This window comes from Mycteria americana, chromosome 1, assembly GCF_035582795.1.
Source record: "Mycteria americana isolate JAX WOST 10 ecotype Jacksonville Zoo and Gardens chromosome 1, USCA_MyAme_1.0, whole genome shotgun sequence".
Lineage (NCBI taxonomy): Eukaryota > Metazoa > Chordata > Aves > Ciconiiformes > Ciconiidae > Mycteria > Mycteria americana.
In genome coordinates, this window is record NC_134365.1 from 178,108,429 (window position 1) to 178,131,473 (window position 23,045).

Consider the following 23,045-nt stretch of genomic DNA (forward strand, 5'->3'; position numbering starts at 1 on the left):
AGATAAGAAACTATGAAGCTAGAGAAATCATGAGAGGTGATGGAAAGGAAAGGGAAAGGAAGGGAAAAAAATTAACATTTGAGGGGACAAGTTTTGATCTGGCAAAGAATATGGGAAAATAGAACGATTAACAAAGGAGCAAAGAGTTAAAATTAAAAAAGTAAAATTAAAAAAATTAAAAAATTAAAATTAAAAATTAAAAAAGTTTAATCTCAGTAAACTGAACAAGCTTGTCACCATGTTCTAAGAATTCTCTGATCACCTGTGAGTTATCACGGAATTGTCCATAGCGCTGTTGAATGCTCTTGCCCTCTGCACAAGGACGGCCACATTTATGACAAGCCTGCATATCCAGGCTACACACAAAGTTCGTTAGAGAGATTGCTAGTTGGATTTGGCTAAAACTGCCAGGATCAATATAGATAACTCCAATGCCTGCAAATGTTTAATTTACTATCATAACTGTAGCTGGGAAATTTAGGAGTTTGATAAAGACATCTGATGCAGAGAAAAGGAATAGAGAAAGAAATAATCTAACATGGATTTCAAGAGATAAGGACACAAGCTGAGAATAAATCAGGATAAATCAGAATAAGTCAGGACAAAGAACCTGCAAGAACAGAAATGCAAGACAAAGTAATCAAAACCAGAATTGTCCATGGCACCCGATACGTTCTCTTTTAGCATGCAAAATGAACTCATGTTTCCTGAATCTCATCACTCTTCTCTTGTCAGCAAGTACTTGTGAAACTTCCTTTTCAAGTGTGAACTTAAGTAGACATTTTTTAAGTCTTATTTGGTCTCTGAAATGGGTTAGAACTGAAAGGATAATGCACAATTACCACTGCAAGTGACAGAAACTAGAGACCTTTGTTACCACATTAAGTTTCTAATTCTTCAAGGTGACATTACACATATGGCACATAATGTTGCCATTTTTAAGGTAGTTTGGGCTTTATGTTACCATTTAAATGAAAGAACATTACAGATACAAATTCATATGAGAGAAATTAGAAAACACTGGAATTACACTACCTCTAGAGTTCATCCATTTGCAAAGGCTGGTCCTTAATTACCTAACCACAAGAAGACAACTCCAAATTTTCCACCTCATATAATAAAGAGAGACATCTACATCACAAGACATAGACAAATCATGGAGAGTAAAGCAGCTGAAAATCTTAATCTTTTGCAGAAAGTGGAAGGAGTCTGCTTTTTCTAGTTTTTCATTACCTCATCCAGTCTCCAAAGTTCTCAGAGATAACCAATAAAGTTCTGAGATAGCTTCATTCATATTGAAAATGGTTAAGTATTTTTTTTCTTCCTTCTGTATCTCTTTCTTAATCTACACTTACAGGCTATCTTTTGTTGTCAATATTAACTGTGCTGTGTGTTTGCATGTGATATTTTAGTGAAAACTGAGGCAAAATAACCATGCAGTACTTCAGTACTTCCAGTTTTGTTCCCAGGGGAACAGCACTGTCCCTCATCTTCCTCTTCCCTCCTCTTCCTCTTACCTTCCTCTTACAGAATGATTTAATGCTACCAATAAGGTCTTTTGCCATTCTGCACCAAGGTATTCTCGATTTTGCCCTGGTATTGCTGTGCCATTCATTTTACACTCATACCTAGTAATCAGATTGTATCCTTCTCATGCTTGATGAGAACTACTTACATGTTCTTCATTTCATGGATCTCTAGCTTGAAATCCTCTGGATGATGTACATTCCTGAACGGCAAAACCACAACTAAAGGGAGTAGGCACTACCCTTTGAACATGTAGAGTACTATATAAGCAAAGATGGTCTGACATTCCTAGAACCTGAATTTCTCAAATATGATTCTCAAAAAGACTATTTTAACTTAAAATATGTTTATTTGCAGTTTCTGTTTCCTATTAAGGCGGTAAAGTTATTATGTCATAAAATAAACAGCACATATCCTGATTAAATATATCAAAGCAAACAGTAACGTATGATTAAATTAATATATGTGTATTTAGAGAGGATTAAAACTGCAGGGTATGGGCTATCCATTTACAATTGAAGCTAAAATCAAATATTCAATAGAAACATCATGATAAAATACTGTTAATTTGAACGATATGAGGATGTCTTTTAGGAAACAGAAATAGAAAACACCATATATTTTATACTTACATGATTCATAGGCAAGGGGAGACAAATTCAGACTACAAATCTTGTTATTGGCATTTCCTCTTTTTTAATTACTTTATTTTGTATCTTTAGTATTCTTTCATATTAATGCACTTCAGATACATTGTGCATAACAGCTTGTTTAAGAAGGATAAAAACCAAATCTATTATGCATTAAAATGTAATAACTGTTCAGAAGGAAGTTCTGAGTTATTAACTCTGAATGATGAGTCATTCATAAATTTACATTACACAACAGAGAACTAGCCTATAACAGGAAATGAAAGTGACAGCGTCCAGCTCAAATGTTTTATTATTTAAAATTTTAAATGATTTATGTAATTATTTAAACTGAAATCTGACTAAGACAGTAATATAGGGCTATTCTTCAAAAAATACAGCTGTTCCTTCAATGATCTCATGTAATCTGAATCGTGCATATGAGGCACACTTTTTAAGTATTTGAAAACCAAGAAAAATATATAATTTTCTAGACTGTCCTCATGTACTTATCAAGCCTGAAAAATATAACAGTTTGCAGATAAGAGATAGAAATCTGAATTCAGCCCTAGAAATGGTAAATAAGTGTTTTGATTGACTGAGATTAAAAAGAAAAAAATATTTAGAAAATAAATATAATTCATTGGCATGTAGCAAACAAAACTATCAACAACTTTCTCTATAGGAAGTATAACATATGCAGTACAATACCTGTATATGCAAACTGAACAAGATCCCACAGTGCATTGGGGTCTATACCTTCCATTTTGATCTCTTCTTGCTTGGCTTCACAAACATCACTTGTAAACATGGCAGCAAAGTAGTCAGAGACAGAACTGAGGACAAGTCTGCAAAAAAGTTAGAAACTGGTGTCATTTACATTGATGTATGTATTAGAAATTTAATATATTAAAAAAACCAAACCAAACTTTTTAAAAAACATATTTATATAGTAATTATAAATTACCAGTAGCTATATATTATTAATGCATGTAGGCAGCCAAATACAGCATGACATTTAATTCTAATTTGTTTTTGCTTCCTGTGATATGAACCAAGTGGCACATTAGCATATGACTATAAAACAGACATAGAAATTAGCTCTCAGTCTTTCTGATAATTTTCCAATCACACAGATGTCCCAATTGTTAACAAGATAACCTCTCAGTATCAAAGACAACTTATTAGTGAAACACATTTCATACTCTGGAGGTACTCTTCATTCTTAAAGGCCTATTTTTTATAAACTTTATTAATAGTATGTAACTTTACACAATCCTTTAACCTTCAGTAAAACTGTTAGTAGCTTAACATGCTATTCACTTAAAAAAAAAAAAAATCATGGTGTAATGCAATGTTTTTGTTAAAAAACATTTCCAAAGGAAAATAATTTCAAAATTCTTACAAGATGTGCATGGCTTGTTTGGTGATCTGATTCAGATAAATCAAAACCACAGCAAGTATCAGGTATGATTGTCATTACTGGGGCCTTAAGCTAAGGCATTTTTCTAAATACCATCTACAGTAATATTATGATTTTGTTAAGACTGAATATTCACAGATGATCTCAAGCTAGAAATGTGGTACAGCTATAAATAGTGTACCACACGCTTCCATAAAAGATGGTCACATTTCTGGCTTAATTTGAAAACATAATTTATAAACACATTGATAAAAGACACAAGAATCACAACTGGAGAACTTGGAAACCAGGAGAAAATATTTAGCCATTTGTATATAGTTAAGTATTTTGTCCAAGGGGAAAAAAAAAAAAAAAAAAGATACTGAAGAATAACAAGTTACCACCTATCAGTCAGTGTGGTAATTGATTGCTTTTGCTCTCTTAGCTCATCCGAACAGCGAAGTAAAATATGACAGTTTGAATTGGCTTCATAATTTTACAGAGCTTTAAGCTACTATATTTTACCTGCAAGCAGGGCAGCTTGAGAACATATATATGATCTTTACTCTGACTCAAACGATGGGCAATGACTAATTAGGTGTAGTAGTTTTATCACTTCTTGTGTTATGTTCAACTCTAGCAATCATGAACTTTAGAAGTAAAGTTCCTAATTTATAAACAGTTCACATTTATATTCATGTAACTAATAAAAATAGATGGCTACAAAAAGATGAATTTAGAAATATACTTTGTTGCTACCTCTAGAGAGTCCTAATTCACTATTTTTTTTTTTTTCACCAAGGATCATTTACTTTTATGGTTTTTTGTTTGTTTATTATCTCAACTGAGTATCACAAGTGTGTATTTAGTCAACCAAGATAACCATACAATTCTGGATAACTAAAAATCTTATAACTCTTCTTCAAATACTTTTTCTGACCACTTATTTATAAGTGACTTGATTCATTGTTATTAGATGCTTGATTTAAAAAAAAAAAAATCACAGCAGAAAGGAAAAAACAGGACAAATTGTTGATTTTCTATGAGATAAAATCTCTCACAGCTAGCAGAGATGTAATTTAGGTCTGTGATTAAGATTTCCATTTGAGAGCATTTTGCATCAGCTGTTGCTTCAGATTTATTAACCACTATTTAAATTCAACTATGAGTCTTGCTAAAAGCAAAGCCAAAATCCTTTGCTGCATCAAAACCAATGGACAAATTAATGAACAGGAATTTTAATGCACTAGTTAATGATCAACTGAAATATTTTTAAACAGTAGTATCTTATACTTGTAATGTGTATCATTTATGTTCAGACATTATTCATTATATAATCTTCTTGTATATGTATTCTCAACTCAAAGATAACAAAACAGAGGGAGGACAGAAAATAAATAACAGAAGGATTACACCTCTTCCACAAACTTCTACAAAAATCTGTGATTTTCCACAATTTGTCTCATGGATTATTCTGGGGTGAGGAAATTCAAAGAAGCTATCTAATAGATTCCAGCTGCAAATGAGGATTCAGTCTACAGGACCAGACAAGATCCAGTGCAAAGTGAAAAACCCTGAAAAATATTTAATACAGATGTCAGGTCCTCAGCACTACCCATTTTACTTACACGTTTATCCCTACTGGTTTGCACCACCTGTTAAAGAAGCTGGCTTAGGTGAGCAGAAAGATTCTGTGAAGTAGCAGCTCATCTAAACAAGCAAGACAAGTTTTTGAACAGAATGATAAAGAAAGAGGATTTTTTTTTAACTCCCTTATGTTAATCAATAGTTAATAGAAATAATTAATCAGCTATTTCATCAACCAAATATAACCAAAAATTTAACTGATTTCAAGACACAAACTTTTACTTTGGGAAGTGCTTCACAGGCTGAAGTGAAGTGAAAGGAACTTGCTAATTACACTTAATTCTGAAAGGTGACACCTTTCGTAAATCTTAATTGTGTTCCAGTGTTGAGATAGAAAATGAAAAGTGAGAAATCAAAGGGATCAATTAATTCATAATGATCTACTGCTTTTTGTAGCTCAGAAGGCTCCAAACAGCTCTAAATCTTGGTTTAAAGGTTCATCATGAAAGATCAGGTGTCTCAGGATGTCACCTTTTTTCAACTACTGATCTAGCAGTGAGAATACATAATAAACTCTTTCATCCTTGAGAATCATAGCAGGTAACTCATAGCTAAAAATTAGTTTGTGGACCCAGAAAGCTTTTCTTCAGATTAAGGGACTTCTCTACCTTTACTACAATTAAATTCAGCCTGATATATTTCTGGTTTCTTTTATGATATAGAATATAACTGATTCCTGTTGTGACTTTTTTTATCCTACAATATCAGATTTTATTTTCTTTTATTATAGAATATTTCCTTGCAATTTTCACAACTGTTTTCACATACACCTTTGATACAGAATTCCCTTAACATTGTTGGTGCATTTAGTAATTAAAAGAAGCAAACAAACAAAAGAAACAAACCTTGATCACTTACATTCTTTAGGCAAGCTCTAATGATATTTTACTGCCAACTGAGTAGAATCTCAGGTGTTACTTGGACTGAAAACTCATAGGCATAACACAACTTTTTTCCACATGTATTATGCTAGTTCATATAGGAGCTTATAAGCCTGAAACAAGAAAGTTTCTTTTTTGTCTTTACTCATAGTTTTCTTCCATTTTAATCTCTTATACAACACACAGCTACAAGTATAAGTGATACCAGTAATCTACACTAAGTGACGTTCCCTCTTTGCCCTGAGGACCATGCCTTTTGAGTTTCCATTCTCTTCTTTCTTTGTTTCATCTTCTTTTCATTTTTTCACTGTCTCCGAGACATTTAAGTGTAAATACAGTAAGTGGCTCCTTATCTCTTCTACAGTACAAACTGAAACACAATTTTACATCTCATTACATCTCTTAAGTTGCCACAATGTTTTCAGAAATGTTACATAAATCTGACAACATCATTTCCATCAAACACACAATGTCTACCATAACTATAGTTTTTTCCAGAGACGGCAAGTAATGTACATATCACAGCTTCCAGACTTGATAACAAAGTCCATTGTCCAAAACATTTTGCCAATGTCAGTTTGTGTCCTTGTGTCATTTTTGAAGATACCTGCTATTGCAGCCAGTATTTTGAACTCTGTACTGTTTTGAACCAGTAGAAAGATGAAAGAAAAGAGAAGACAGAAATATGAATCCAAGCAACTTCTCAATGTTTGTGAATGGGCAGGAGAGGCAAAATGTCACAGTGATGAAGATAAGGGCTGATGAAGATCCATTATGTTGCAAATACAAAGAAGAGCTCAGTATTTTTCTCCAGAAGAAAAACCACATATTCAGACATAGCATACATATTTGAATGTAGAAAGACAACACAATCAACTGTGGTCCTCTGTTTGAAGGCTTAATGCTTTTATCTATTCACTGTAACTCTACAAGGAAAAGGGGAAAGAAGCTTGCAGGAGAAGGAAAAGTACAATTTTAGCTTCTTTGAACTATCAGCAGAAATGTCATAAACACAGAGATCAGGTTTGATGAAAGTACAGCGATAGATCTGTGAAGCCATTAGAATAAGTGACTGCTTAAGTATCTAATATTTGTCATCCTTTTCTTTTATTCTAGAACTCCTTTGTACAAAATGATACAATAGAGTATCATTATTAATTTATCTTCACAACTCATTCCTCCATAGAGCTCAGTTTGGTCAAATCCTTGTGTGTGATCTTCAAACCCTTTTTTGATGGCGGGCTGTGAGGTCTTGCTGACACAAGTTACTCTTGTATGGCCTCCTTTGTTATTCTGTCATCTACCTGATTTTGTTTGTTTGCTTGTTTTATTTTTATATTCTATCTCATTTAGCCTCCCCCTTTTTTTTTTTTACCCCATTCAATTTGAAAGGGGAATTAATCCCCTAAACATAGATGTTAAGTGCCAGTTTCAGAGATTTCGGAGTACCTGATTCATCAGCATTGGCCTGGCACAGGCCTAGGAAAACCTTGCACCCTTCTAGACCACATGATGAAAGCCAGGCAGGGTACTCCAAGGCATCTCAGGAGAGACTAGGCAGCCGAACATTGCTTTTTACTTTCTTCCTAAGACATCTTATGCTTGTTTCTTTCACCCTTCAAAGTCCATTTCAGTTACTGCACCTACTTGCACTCCATAAAGTAATAGCATTAGTACTCTAGTTTAATAGAATCATGGAATATCTCAAGTTGGAAGGGACCTGTAATGACCATTGAGTAAACTCCTTGCTCCTCTCAGGACTGCCTAAAACTAAATCATATGACTAAGACCATCGTCCAGACACTCCTTGAACTCTGACAGGCTTGGTGCCATGACCACTTCCCTGGGGAGCCTGTGCCAGTGACCAACCACCCTCTCAGTGAAGAACTGTTTCCTAATGTCCAATCTGAACTTCCCCTAACGCAGCTTCATTCCATCTCCTCGTGTCCTATCGCTGGTCACCAGAGAGAGGAGATCAGCACCTCCCCCTCCGCTGTCCCCCTGGACACACTCTACATGTTTGGTGTCCTTCTTATATTGAGGCACCAAAAACTGCACACAGTACTCGAGGTGGGGCCACACCAGTGCAGTGTCGAGTGGGACAATCACCTCCCTCGCCCGGCTAGCTATACTGTGCTTGATGCACCCCAGGACACAGATGATCCTTTTGGCTGCCAGCCCACACTGTGGACTCATATTCAACTTGCCATCAACCCAGACCCCCAGATCTCTTTCCACGGGGCTGTTCTCCAGCCTCTTGTCCCCCAGTTTGTATGTATAACCAGGATTACTCCATCCCAGGTGCAGAATCTGGCACTTGCTCTTGTTAGATTTCATACAGCTGGTGATTGCCCAGCTCTATCTAGTCTATCCAGATCTCTCTGTAAGGCCTCTCTACCTTGAGGGAGTCACACCTCCTCCTAATTTAGTATCATCAGCAAACTTACTTAATGTATATTCGATTCCTGTGTCCAGATCATTTATAAAAACATTAAAGAGCACTGGCCCTAAAATTGAGCCCTGGGGAACCCCACTGGTGACTGTTCACCAGGCTGATGTAACTCCATTCGCTATAACTCTTTGAGCATATTTAAGAAAGGGTAAGAAATGCTGTGCAACAGCAGCTGTAAGAGAGGAATGAGAAAATGTGAGAGAAACAGCCCTGCAGACACCAAGGTGAGAGAAGAAGGAGGGGGAGGAGGTGCTTCAGGCACACTGGAGCAGAGATCCAGTCCATGCTGAAGCAGATTGTCTCCCTGCAGCCCTTGGAAGACCATGTTGGAGCAGATATCCACCCTGCAGCCTGTGGAATATCCCACACTGCAGCAGGTGGATATGTGTCCTGAAGGAATTTGCAGCCCATGAAGAGCCCATGCTGGAGCAGGCTCCTGACAGGAGCTGCGGCCCATGGAGAGGAGCCCATGCAGAAGCAGGTTTGCTGGCAGGACCTGTGGCCCACAGGGGACCCCACACTGGAGCAATCTGTTCCTGAAGGACTGCACCCCGTGGAAAGGACCCATGCTGGAGCAGTTCGTAAAGAACTACAGCCCGTGGGAAAAACCCACACTGGAGAAATTAGTGAAGGACTGTCTGCTGTGGGAGAGATCCTGTGCTGGAGGAGGAGAAGAGTGTGAGGAGGAAGGAGCAGCAGCGGTAACACGTGATGAACTGACCACAACCCCCATTCCCCGTCCCCCTGCACTGTTCAGGGGAAGGAAGTAGAAGAGTCAGGAGTGAAGCTGAGCCCGGGAAGAAGGGAGGCCTTGGGGGAAGGTGTTCTTAGTTTTGGGTTTTTTTCCTAACTATTCTACTCTGTTATTAACTGGCATTACATTAAATCAATTTCCCTCAAGTCAAGTCTGTTTTGCCCTTGATGGTAATTGGTGAGTGATCTCCCTGTCCTTATCTTGACCCATGAACTTTTCCATCTTATTTTCTTCCCTTATCCTGCTGAGGAGGGGAGTGATAGAGTGGCTTGGTGGGCACCTGGCATTCAGCCAAGGTCAACCCACCACAACCAGACACAGGTGTTTAGGTAACTTAAGCTATGGATCTCCATTGATTACAATGAGACTAGACACACGGCCATGTCAAAACCAAAACTCAACTGGATAACCAACTTCAAATTCTCAGAAATGATCTTCAAAACTCAAGGCCCATTTCTGCATGTACAAAATCTTTAACTGGTACATACTCAATTGTATGAACTTAAGATCTTTTATATCTGAAAAAGGTACAAATAAAACGAGAAGAGTTCCTTGTTGAGATCACAAAAATCCCTTTGAAAATATTAATCCCATTCTCAGTATCAGGAAATATTCTTTATCTACTACTCCTTCTTCTTAAAAAAAAAGTTATCAATCAAGGTTAATATTAAAAGCTTATCTAAATTGCCTTGCTGCTTTCCCTCTGATAGCAGGAATTTTTGTTGTTGTTGTTCTGTCTCAACCACATTACTTGAATAATTTGTTTTTAAACTCATGGACAGTAGGTTGTCTTAAACACCACAGTTTAGACGTAATGTTTGACTTGGGAAGTTCCTCAAACCCTAATTATAGATATCCGGGAGTGAACACAGGGCAGATGTACTGGTTATACTGTGCGCTTTCCACGAGCATCTGTTACTGACTAATGCAAGAAAACAAGCTGAGTCTTAGGACTGTATATTGTGCATTCTGCTTCTTTCACCCCCTGCCTTTAAACTGTCTTTCCTTCTCTGCCTTGTTCTTTATCCTTTCATCTCTCCTTTCGGCTTAACTGTCTCCATTCATTTTTTTCATTTTATTGATACTGTTTTTTTCTTAAACTTTACCTCTCCATAGTGACACTCAAAATACATTGAAAAAGATGGCTCCTCTCCTTACAGAACTAAAGAAGGGGAACATTAATTACAGTTTGTTGAAAGAGTTTTATTAAATTTATCAAGATGTGTGGTGGGTTGACCCTGGCTGGACACCAGGTGCCCACCAAGCCGCTCTATCACTCCCCCTCCTCAGCTGGACAGGGGAAGGAAAAAAAACCCAAAATCTTGTGGGTCAAGATAAGGACAGGGTGATCACTCACCAGTTACCATCATGGGCAAAATGGATGTTCAGGAGCCAACAAAAAGCTTAAGCACATTATAACTTTAAATCTGTTTGAGTCACCCGAACAGTGAAAAGCAGCTATAATAAGATTGAGAGTTTGGTGCTTCCAAGCAGGGAACTAAAGCTCAGTGATTATGTTTTATGATCTCCCTTCTAATTTGACTTTCTCCCATTTTGGGGGAGAAAAAAACCCCATAATGAAATACCAAAACCCAACACCAATGACAAAAATTAACTTGGCAGCATTCAGGCTATGATCAGAGCTTACCTGACATTCTTCCTATAAAAGTATCAGGTTTTAGAGATTTTATGGCACAGCAATAACTTCTCCTCCAGATAAAAAGTTATTTAAACAGATCATCAAAGGACATAATCAAGATATGTGATTGGAGAAGAGGGGAAAAAAGAGCAAGTACTATCAGGAATGAAACCAGAACTGACACAGTGATTATGAACTGTGGAGAGGTCTGGAGAGATGCACAAGAACCAATGGCAGTGTAACTATTTTTGGTGTCTTTCACTTTGTTCAATGCAATATACTGGCATTTCTTAACTGAATTTTTACTTTTATAGAAATAGATACATTGAGACTACATTATTACATAAAACATTTTTCTGCACTTGGTTTTTATGCTATTGTTTTGTTTTGATTTGTTCTAAATCAGAGGAAAATGAAGAAAAATATCACTTTCATACTTTTTATTGAAAAATGTAGAAAGTTTTGCCCTGGTTTTCTGAAAGTGATTCTTATTGTACTACATTGTAGCATATTAAATCTATTGCATTTTCTGAAATTATTCTATTAAAAAGAGAAAATATGTGAAAATGGTTATTTTTAAGGCAATAATTTTGAGTAGTTTGTATTTATTATTTTGTAACATTTAGTATAAGCTATGGCTTGTAATATGTTTTACTTGGATTTTAAAATGAGGGTTCATTTTATCTAGGATAAGATTTTATGAACTTTGTACAGGGAATGTTCTACCAAACTTCTACCTATCATGAAGTATCGAATTTAAAAACTCCTCAAATACTGATCATGCATTGTCCTCTGCTAGCAGGCTTTTTATATGTTCTCAGGAATGCAAAATAAATATTATCTAGCCTACTTTGGAAAAAAACTTTAATTAGAGAAGGCACTTTGTTGTATCTTCTCCTGACAAATCTGGAAAAAAAAAGGACATGTGAAATCTGATGGCAAACTGGGCTGCAGTGACCATGAGACAATGGAATTTAAGACAATGGATCCTGAGAGAAGTTACTAAAATGAATAGCAAATTACAACCCTGGATGTCAGAAGTGACTTCTATCGAAGTCAAATGCAAAAAGGGAGTACATGGAAGGTCAAAGCAGGGATGAATGACCTGGGAGAAATACAGAGACATTGCCCCAACATGCAAATATGGAATTAGGGAGGCCCAAAGGTCAGGTGCAGATGAAGTTAGCATGGGATGTAGTGGGAAAGAGGGGTTTCTATAATTACCTTGGCAGCAAAAGGTAGACTATGGAAAATTTTTGTCCGCTGCTCAATAAAGCTTTCTTTGGCTCAGTCGTTTTTCTTTTTTTTTCAGCATGGTCTGCTTTCAGGCCTCTCAGGTCCCTATGCCTAGTGGCACGATCTGTGGGGTATCACTCACAATAGAGGAAGATGTACTGAGGCTGCAGTTAAGCGAATTGGACATACACGAGTGCTTGGGACCAGAGAGGAGATGTTCAAGGAGCAATGGTTGAGGGAGCTCAACAATGTCACTGAAAGGCCACTCTCTTTATCTTTAACAGATCATGCCAATTGCAAGAGGTTTCTGAAGACTGAAAAAGACCATTTCCATGTCCATCCTCAAGAAGGAAGATGTGGGTAACTATAGACTGGTTTGCCTCACCAAGATGATCATGGAGCAAATTTGCCTAGAAGCCAAATGCTGGATCACTGAAGACAGTGAGGATAATCAAAAACTGGAACAGGCTGCCAAGCGAGGAACCTCCACAAGTTATGATGTTTAAAAACTAACTGGGTATGACCCTCAATGGCCTAATCTAACCTTGGACTTGACCCTGCTTTGAGCAGGGGGAGTTGAATCAGACTCTAGAAGGTCTCTTCCAAATTAAATTATATTCTAGGATTGTAACAGCCACAGTAAAAATAAACAGCTTTGTCTTGTGCTTGTCCAGCCACATCTGTCTAAAACAACATAGAATAAACACTATTAAAAAAAAAAAAAAAAGAAAATTCAGAACACCCTTCACTTCATTTTATCCTGTTGGACAAAATTATTCAGAAAAGAATCATTTCAATTCTACATAATTCAGCAGTTGTTTTTGCCAGTTCTTTGAGATTTGGTCTTTTGACTGCAGACTACAGAGAAGTAGAAAATCAAATGTAAAGTTGTCTCAAGGTTTATGGAAAATCTAAATAAGATTTTGGCTATTATTTCATGGTAAATCTTCTTATTAAGGTATTTTTCTAGCTCCAGAAGGATTTAGATATACTGCAGAATTGAAATGACAAATGCGAAATTAAATTTACTACGGAAAGGTGGGCATACAAATATGAACAGTTGTTTTAAAAATAGTGAGGAAAATGAACTAAACTAATAAAAAACCTTACAGTTTCCCCTGTGTCCTTCTCTACAAACTATGAAGTTTAGCAAAATATTCAAAACAGGCAAAAAATATATTGATAAAAAATGTATATTTTATATCATCTATATTAAACAGGGCAAATTCTACCAATTGTGGAATGTTTCTATGTATCTAATAAGTATTTTTTCTGTCAGTTTAAGAATGTAGATTCAGACATTGAATTTTTTTTTTTACCTCACCTGTGTTTAAAAATATGAAAAGCAAAAATAGGCCAAGTAACTGTCAAGAAGGAACAACAAAATTCTCATTATTTCTGAAAAAATCTTTTTATTTGATTTCAGTGATACATACGGATGTAAAACTGGACACAAATTAGAAGACCTTAGGTTATTATCCCTCCAGTTTTTATTTTGATGGGAGGTGCCTTAAGGCAAATCGTGCAGCTCTGGAACACTGTAAATGCAGATGGACAGAAGGACTGAAGGTTAATGTTATTCCCTCTGTACTTGATATACCCATAAAGGAAAGATCTTGGTGATTTAGATAAAAATGGCACCAGACCACAACTACCAGGGGTGCATAAAGTGCCAGATGCATAAGACATTTAACAGTGGCAAAAAGCCTGGAACACAGGAGTTGTGTCAGTTGCCAAGTCAGTGGGTAGAAATTACTGGGGACTCAGCTGGCAGCTGGGAACCTGAGTATATGAAGGCAAGGGAGGAACAGTAAAAATGGCAGCTCTCAGAAGACAGAAGAGTAGAAAAAGAGTCTTAAGAATGAAAAATACTGAAAGAAGAGGAGAAAGATTTCTATGTTTATTACAGCTGCTAATCTGAAACCAAGCGGATGTGTGCTGCAAACTACCTAGATCAATCTAACTGCTACTGCTTGTTAAGTGCAGTTATTTTATCATTTATTACAATTATTGGGGAAATTTAAATATTTTAATGAAGGTTTCTGTCTGGTTTTACTTTTTAGTATTTGAACAATAGCTTTGGCTTTGCAGTCTTGCATATTGCACCTTTTTTAAATTATTATTATTATGGGAGTTGGAATATAGAATGTCCAACTTTTCTGTAAAATGGAAAAAGAATAGTCTCTGTGTCCATCTTCACTCAGGGCAGAAGGAACTTTGTAAGGTCCAAGTTGCCAAGATGACCTTATAGTATTCCTCTACAGCAGAAACTTAATTTATGAGTTCAGAAATACATTGGCTGTTTTTCGGTTTTCTTGCTGGGGAACTATAGTTCTGCTCTGAATTTAGAACCTCAGCAGAGAAACCAGGGCGCAAGCAGGAAATAGGTCACCCTTAGTTTGCAGCCTTATGTAGAGTTCCAATACAAAAAGACTTGATAACCTGGAAACTCAGAAGTGTTCTCTGTATTTTAATCCAAACTCTAGGATTAGATTTTTATTTGCACGCACTAAATCAAAGGCTATAGCTAAGACCAAAATCTCAATGAAAAATAACTATTTTAAGCTCTAATTACAATCCAAACCCAAGCATAATTTCATATATACTGGCTGCTTTAATACCAGATAATCTTATAGAATTTTAGAAATTATGTCATCATAATTGTTATACTAATAATTACCATTAAAAGTAATTAAGATATTTTTCAGTTCATTCAAAGGAACAGTTCATGGGAAGTCAGTGTTCAGTATTATTCTACTCTAAGTGTCTGAGAGACTCTGTGTGACATACTTATCAGAGTATCATGATCTTAACCTAAAAATGACACTGTGTTCAGTGTAGCTGTACAGCATCTCATTTCAGAAATTTCCATTCTCCTCACATATGAACAGTATCACAGCAGGGAGAGATGTTCGGCGCACTCATGAGAAAAAGTTTGCTAGTTGAGTGCTACTTGAACTTTTGAAATCTGTGCAAAAAAAACCCACCTTCAAAGGCCCAACCTTCAAATACCACATTCTGCAGCTACTTACATTTGTGGCGTTTCAGGCAAGAGGGGAGCAGGCATAAGGGGCCACAGAAGACACTGTTCTAAGAAATAAGCATATCCAAAACGTTTACTGTTGTAGTTTCAATATCATACATTTACATCCTACCTATGTGCAGGTATCTTGCGATTCCCAGCAATCAGGATAACGTCACAGAGCTGCTGTTGCTTCAGGTAGCTCTCCATCTTTCTGAAGGTTTGCTCCGCGTGGTGAACAGCCTGATAGAATTCCTCGGAGCTACACGAATCCATGTCACAGTGGGGTGGCAAGGGGTGGCTGGCTGCTGACAGTCTGTAAACCACAAGAGAAACTCCGCATTGATAAGATGTGACCAGTTGTCTAGACTTCATCACAGGCTTCTAGAATCTGATATAAGTAATCAATGCATCTTTCCCAGTTCTCATCACTAGAAGTACAAGATGGAAAAATCTTACTGCACTGGGAGGGACAACTAAAGTTGTAAGTCTTTTAACACTGAAATGATTTTTTTTTTTTAGTACAGACACGGAAGTAATCCATTTCTTTCTTCTTTGATAAAGTTATTGAAAATATAAATATGAGCAACAAATAAAATTCAGTATATTCATGTTAAGGTTAGTAGTACAGCTATGTCTTCATTATTAAACTATGATCACGGTCTTTAATTTTTTTAACATTTTAGAGCAAAGTTATTTTACAGAATTAAACAAACTATTTATTTTTCTTAAATATTATTATGAACACACAAAATAAAGAAATAATGGAAAAAGCAATCTTATCTTTCCACCGATTCTAAGAGTGCCTACTCTAGTTCACTTTTTCAAATTCACATTCATTTTACACCACCTGGGAAAGAAAAGTAAAACTCTAATTGACTTAATTTGTAATGCATTGGGAATATTTCCACAATGATAAATTGCATAACTACTTTTTAACCAAAAGACTCATTAATACAAAATAAATTTAGCCTACACAGATAATGACGTCTACAATTCAAAAAATCAGGAAAAATATATAGAAAGAGGAGAAAAATGCAAATAGTTTTTCAATATATTTTTAGCCGTATATTCTTAGTTCAGATTTACTCAGTTCAGTATTTCTGGTTCAGACCTTTACTGGAAATAAGAAAATGAGTCAGCAAGTACTAGCCCTTGAGGAAACTAATACTAGTGCTTCCAAATAATTCATGACACAGACGATACCCTCTTCTTTTACATATATGTAATGAGATGGTTTCAAATGAAAGCCGTAAGATTTTATATATCTTGTGGTGCTGAAAATGAAGGATTTCATAGATGAAGCTGATTATGTTTTTTACTTCAACTAGATAGATACAAAACAGCTTACATAATCAACAGAAGAGCATCCGAGGACATATTTTAATCCAGCATATGAAATAATATCATCAATTAATTCAAACCAATCTAAGAATGATATTACTAGACCTTTAAAATAACACAATCTGTGCTCTGGTGCTGAAAAAAACTGAAAAGTGCCTAAAGATAATAAGAAAAAAATAATCAGCTATTAAAATGAAATACTGTTATCTTAAAAAAAGAAAAAAATATTATTTTTATTGACGCTTGGTAGACTATAATACAGTTCAGAAAAACAGTATTTCCTGTTGACATATACTAGTGATTCACTTTTGAATTAGTTTTTATCCAAAAGTGTTCCATATACTCTCCTACAGTCATTGTACGAGAGTCCACAGGGGAAAGGAGGAAAGGCTGGTCCATCTTTCTGTCACAGTAATTGCTAGGCTTCACAGCATTCCTTTAAAGTAGCTGGAAGCCTGCATAATTGAAGATGGCCTGCAGATAATTTTACAGAGAACCAGCTCAGTTACCTTTGTATCTTACCCTGCCATCTACTCAGTGCCATATACAGGTACTAACTTACTGGAATGAGTCACCTTTTAAAATTATTGCCCACAGTAACTTCACTTGCATAGCATTAAATTGGATCCTGAGAAATCATTAGCCGGTTTAAATTAATCAATATTGCCATTTATATGCTGGTAAGGTTACAATATGTGTGAGCCTGTCTATAGGAAATTGAACTGGCAAAACTTTATTAACCATAATTCCTCAACAGAAACAGTTAGGAATTCGTGATTTAGAAAGGAACGTTTCCTTAATTCTCTTATAGTCAATCTTGTTATACAGTCAAGTAGTTTATGTTGGATAACTCTTGCAAACTCCTCCTAAAGGACAAAAGAACCATATCCATTCTGTGAGTGACATAATCTGCTTGTGTGTTCCTATCCAACCTGGACTGCCAACCATGTTGATCAGAAATCTAAGTTTATTTTCATATCTTTGGATAATCAACAAATACTTTCACATAAAACTGTAATGATGGAGCTAAGCTCATTAGTATGGGTAGTGAGCAAATATTTCAGCTTTTTTCTTTCTTTTTTTTTCTCACAGTCTGATTGTAGCCCTACGCAGACTTCTTCAGTTTTACTGCTGAAGAATTAGAATGACAAGTAATTTACAAGAAATAAATCAGTGCCTAATAAATGAGGTTGCTAGGGTTAAACAGACACATTTCTTCCCTTCCTCCGGGGAATTCAGAAGTGACAACAGCCATTCTGAGAAAGGTAACAGGAATGAGCAGGTCTGAATGGGTTCATATTGTTTGTTAATTCAGAACTTGGGTCTAAGTCAGTTTACATTTGAACAGATAAGGTACTAATCCTGCCTCTTCTTGGCTATTCAAAACATGCTGTATTTTTCAGGTCAGAAAAAGAGAAGTACCCTGACTGAATTTATCCTAGTCCTGTAAAGTTAGACTGGGCCGAAATGAGCTTAGTCTATTTTGTTCTTGAATGCCTAGAAAGTGTTTGCCACAAATTTTACCCTCTTTCCTGCTTGCCATTTATAAGCAACAGTTTCCACCCTCAAACTCATCAGTATATCTGTCACTTAGCAAGTCATTAAATGACTACTCAAATGCAAGCCCCGAAGGCCCAGCACGTTTTGAATTATTACCCTGAAAACTGGTAAGTAACAAGCTTAGTAGAAGACAATAAGTTAATTTTTTTTTTATTTTCTTTTTCTTTATTTATTTTCTAAGAAAGCCCAGATAAAAAGTCTGCTACTCATCCTATTCAGGAGCTACCTCGTTTTCATTACAAATGCTCTGTCTGCATAATCGATGCTTTAAATTCAGTCAGCAGCTTGTTAAAATAGGAATTAGTTAAAAGAGCTTCAGCCAGCAAATACCAGTTATTTTCTACCAGTTCATGACAGGCATGTACAGGTACTTATGACCAATTAAAAAACTGAAAATAACACTTTCTGCTTGCATATATTGTTCTACTTTAGGTGCAGGCAATCTGAACCACATATGTAGCGAGAAGCTTGTTGAGTGCATTCTGCAGGAACTCCAGCACCTGAAGATTCACTGAGTCTTTCAAAACCCTTTTTAACACTTGGGTACTTCAAAATCTTGTAATCAGTGAACAGGACAGAGTCCATATGGGCTTTTTCCATAATCTATTTCAGTTAGCAAGTGCAAAACCTGAATTTACTGTGGGAATTTCAAACATTCAGGGGCTGTTCAGACTAGAACACTTTCTATCTTTAAACGACTTAGTTAATAGTACAGAAATAGTACAGAAATCTTTCACAAGATTACGACAATGATACTGAAGGGTGATACTATAAGATGAGAAAACTAAAAGGCTTACAAAAATTATTAACACTGCAAATAACCAATAATCTCAAATGTTTCTTTATGAAATGGCAAACCAGAGTGCATATTACATAAAAAGAAAAAAAAAAGGAAAAAATCCACCCCAGTGACTGTGTACAGACTAATTTTCAGTGTTAAGAACATCATGCTGTCCTCAAAAGAGAAATGTTTTAAGAAGAGCCCTAAAGTGTTGATGAGGAAATTCAACCTTTGAGCCTTTACGGATCTTAAAACAGTGTAAACAGAAATAAAAGCTTAACTCTAAGGATCTACAATATCTGAGTCCACAGTTGTTCTCTTTTCCTAGAAAAAGCACTTTGGTTTGACCAAGGGTGCTATTCTCTAATGACCTTTTACCTGCTCCTAACTTCTTTGAAAAAACAGGTAAAACAGCAGTAAAACCCCAGTAAAGTTGGGTGTATGGATTCTTCCCTCAATTTAACAATCCTTTAAATACTGACGGTAGCCCACTGTAAGTAAGAAGGAGAAGGCACTCCAGGCAAAGGTCTCCTAGGGACACCTTTAAGACCTTCGGTCTTTTTGTCCAAGATTAGATTTATTCAAGTAGGTATTGGGTTTGTGTGGTAAGACAAACACAGATGAATCCTCAGAATATATTTTGGGTAGACCAGTTAGTATCCTACAATTATTTAGATATCTAATCTGCCATCTCCTGTACCTTGTACAGTTGTTCACTCTTACAAACAGTAAGACCATAGTACTTAGATTTGATTTTTGCTCACTGACTTTACACACAAATAAGCTATAACATAAAGAATAGAGAAATGAAAACCCTTAGCTTACAGTAATGCTATCGGGAGTTAAAGAGAAAATGCTAGGAAAAAAGGGACCTCACATACAGGTTTAGCTACCTGTACCTTTCTTCTCAGGAAATGGGAAAGTAATTAGTAAAACTGCCACTCCTGAGCTGCAAAGGTTTGAAAACAGCAATAGCAAACATCAGTAGTTAAAACCATATCCTGAATATGGTTTGCATATAAGTTGCAATATATGTATATGCATATAACTTGCATATACATATTGCAAGTCCTTTGCAATAAGAGGTGAGAGAATTCATATGACTTTCAACTATACTGCATTTCTTTGAGTAAATAGAGACTTAGATTTAGAAAGGGTTTCCATTCTGGAAATGATAGTCATAGAGGTGCAGAAAACAGCAGAATTGTATCACTGTATAAAGCAGAGTACTTTATAGAGTACTTAGGTAATTTACATACTCAATCGGAATATATTTCTCATACCTCCTACTGAAACCCTGGCCTCAAATAAAGAACTCCTTAATCAGAAAATGTGATATAATTTCATTGTTACTGGAATAGCATATCCTGCTGTATTTAACTTTTTTCACTTTTCACTTATGCAGGACTGATCACACAAACATATCCAAAACCAGTTCAATGTAATTTAGCGTATAGTACTGGGTACATATCTAAAGTACGTAGTCAAGAAATAAAATATGTCCAGTTCTTCAATAAAAAAATATTGTTTTGCTATTTATAACTTGCAAAAACTTACAAGAAATATTCCATATGTAAGAATGAAAAAAGTCTTCATACAATTTGTTCTCTAAAAAGTGCTCAATGAATGCTTAGAAATAAATAACCTGTGGAATTTCACTTACCAAATTAAGATGGACTGTCAAAAGTCATGGCTCTCATTAGCAATCACTTGCAAAAATGCAAGATAGAGTTTTATAAACACTTTAAACCATTTTCTTACAGCAACAGCAGGGCTGAAGTTATATTTGTGATCAAAAGGTATGCTTTTCACGCTGCTACTAGCAATTATATCTGCAACTAAAGTCTCGACCCAGAGTTTCAGCAAGTAGTTATAAATTTCTTTTATAAAAGACAAAGTTAGGTAGAAGTGCTAGATAAAAAAATAATCCAAGTATCAAATAGGACTTTTTAGTTACATCAGTTCAGCTCAGAGATGCATTATTGCTGAATCTCAGAGATTCTTTTTCTATGTAGAAAATTAGATATTTTTAAATGGAGTCCAGTGCAAATTATAAACATGTTGTTCTTGTTCTATAGATATATCTGCGTAATGTGTAATGTACAATGGTGTTTCCTCCTAAACGTAATTTGGGGATCAAACTATTTGTAATGTAACTTATTCTCTGGACACCATAAGGCAAAATTCAATCATTAGGACATCTGTGTGCCTAGCAAAAATATGCATGATTCCACTGTTGTTCTATGTATATGTGCATCTTAAGAATATTACCAGCCTCAACAAACAAAATATTAGTACCAGTTTATCATATGACCTCAGACAAATTGAGCAGCCCTTCAGAAACAGAAAGAGGACAATAAGAAGGGACCACTGTGCTATACTAAACTGCTTCTATAGAGAATAAATATTTTTCTTGTTTAGTAGCTGATAGAAAAAAAAGTAGAAGTAGGGTTAGAGAAGGAAGAGTTTGTTCATTTCGTGATTTTTCCAGGTTACTAATAAAACATACAAAGCAAGACTCCTGTTTTGGTTCAGTTCAAAATACTCTCAGTTGGAATTTTTCTTATCTAATCACTCTTCACCCATTAATTATCTAACCTAAGCTAAAAGCATAGACCTCTCTATTGTCAGTGGTGAGAAAACAACATACATAAAGATTCCATAGAAGCCTGAAATACTTGGGGTTTAGTTATTCAGTCCTTTTTAAATTTTCTTATTTTTGCTTTTTTTTTTGTAAAAATAAAAGATTAAAGAAAGCTAGTTCAATTAATGAACAATTACTGAAAAATCTCATGATTTTGCAAGAAACTACTGACTGAATTCAGTTAAATTAATGACAAATGCTTTATCTTCCCTTCAGACTTCCCCCATTTTTCCAGAATTCATTACTGTTATTAATGACATGAGTTTGTCCTATGTCCTATGCCCTTAGAACCACTTAAACTGTTGGGGAGTTTGTTTCTTTAAGTATTCTGTTCAATTGATCCTTTATCTCTTCTCACTTTGTCACCTTTTTTCCTCTACAGTCTTCTAAACAATTACTTCAGACTTTTCCTACTTCTTCTCTTCTTTCTCCACAGTCATTTATGTCCAGTCTTAAAAATTACCTAAGTTTTTGCTTACCACTCACTACTACTTCCAGTACCTGCCTACCACTATTGTGCCCTACCTTCTGTCAATTTTACTTTCAGCTTCTCTCTCCAGTACTTGCAGCTCCCAGCAATTTAGATGCTCTTCCACGGATGAACAACTAAATGGGCTCAACAGTCTAACACAGCCCTGACTGCTAATCAAAAAATGGAATTTCCAAATAAAGACTGAGATTGAGCAGCCACAAATATCAATACATGGATATTAAACTTTGGAAAAAATATTAAAATACCATAAAATATTATTTGCAGAAAATTTAAATATATGTAAACTTTTTTTTTTTTTTAAATTAAGCCAAAGGTGGGAGGGGTGGGGTTGGGATGGGGGGGTTCCCCTATAGACAGAAAAATGCAGCGTTGTAATGCTCTTGTTTGACAAGATTAGAAAGTTTCATTTTTATATCATTGTTTTACATTATAACTATAAACTGTCTTAAAAGGCATCCAAAAATATTTATCTTCTAAGGGAAGCTTTGTTTCAATTATATCCACTTATGAAAAACTTTATATATTAGATTTCTGTGAAGAATTAATACATAAAAGTATTCTGATATAGAAGTTCTCCACTGAAAAATGACACTTCTCTGCTAATAATGGGGATGTTTACTTTCCAGTATATCTGTTCTGAGAGGTAAAATGAAAGGTAGCCCAGACAGAAATGGTGTCATTACTGACAGAATAACCATTTTATATATCCTTTCCAGTAAAAAAACTTGTTAGCAACTGTTTGGCTCAAGTGATGCAAAATTCCCAAGCAAGCATGCTTTTAGTAAAAAGCAAGTTTGCAGAACTGACTTCACTTAGTCTTGCATATGATAATTTATTCACTTCGGTCTTTTTTGGTTTGGGTTTGGTTTGTTTTCTTTAATTTAAGAATGTCATATCTCATTTTAACAGCTCTTGAGACACTTGATGCATAAAGAGATTACAAGTTCACATACTCTTTCAGATTTTAATAATTGACAGACGGTAATTTAAAAGTTATCTTTCTTCAAATCCTGTCAGCAAATAAGAACTGCATG

The 23,045-nt window shown here is 35.5% G+C and overlaps 1 protein-coding gene across 2 annotated transcripts in view; it reads right to left on the minus strand.

The window, feature by feature from the left end:
- KLHL1 (kelch like family member 1) overlaps window positions 1-23,045 on the minus strand; it is a 251,190-nt gene that overhangs the window by 168,643 nt on the left and 59,502 nt on the right. Inside the window, exons 2-3 of one of the 2 annotated variants that reach the window (XM_075491972.1) lie at window positions 15,323-15,505; window positions 2,868-3,004 (exon numbers count right to left, since the gene is read on the minus strand). In XM_075491972.1, the coding sequence (XP_075348087.1) occupies window positions 2,868-3,004; window positions 15,323-15,505 (320 nt within the window). The remainder of the gene's footprint in view (window positions 1-2,867; window positions 3,005-15,322; window positions 15,506-23,045) is intronic. The other variant, XM_075491973.1, reaches the window with a different exon arrangement.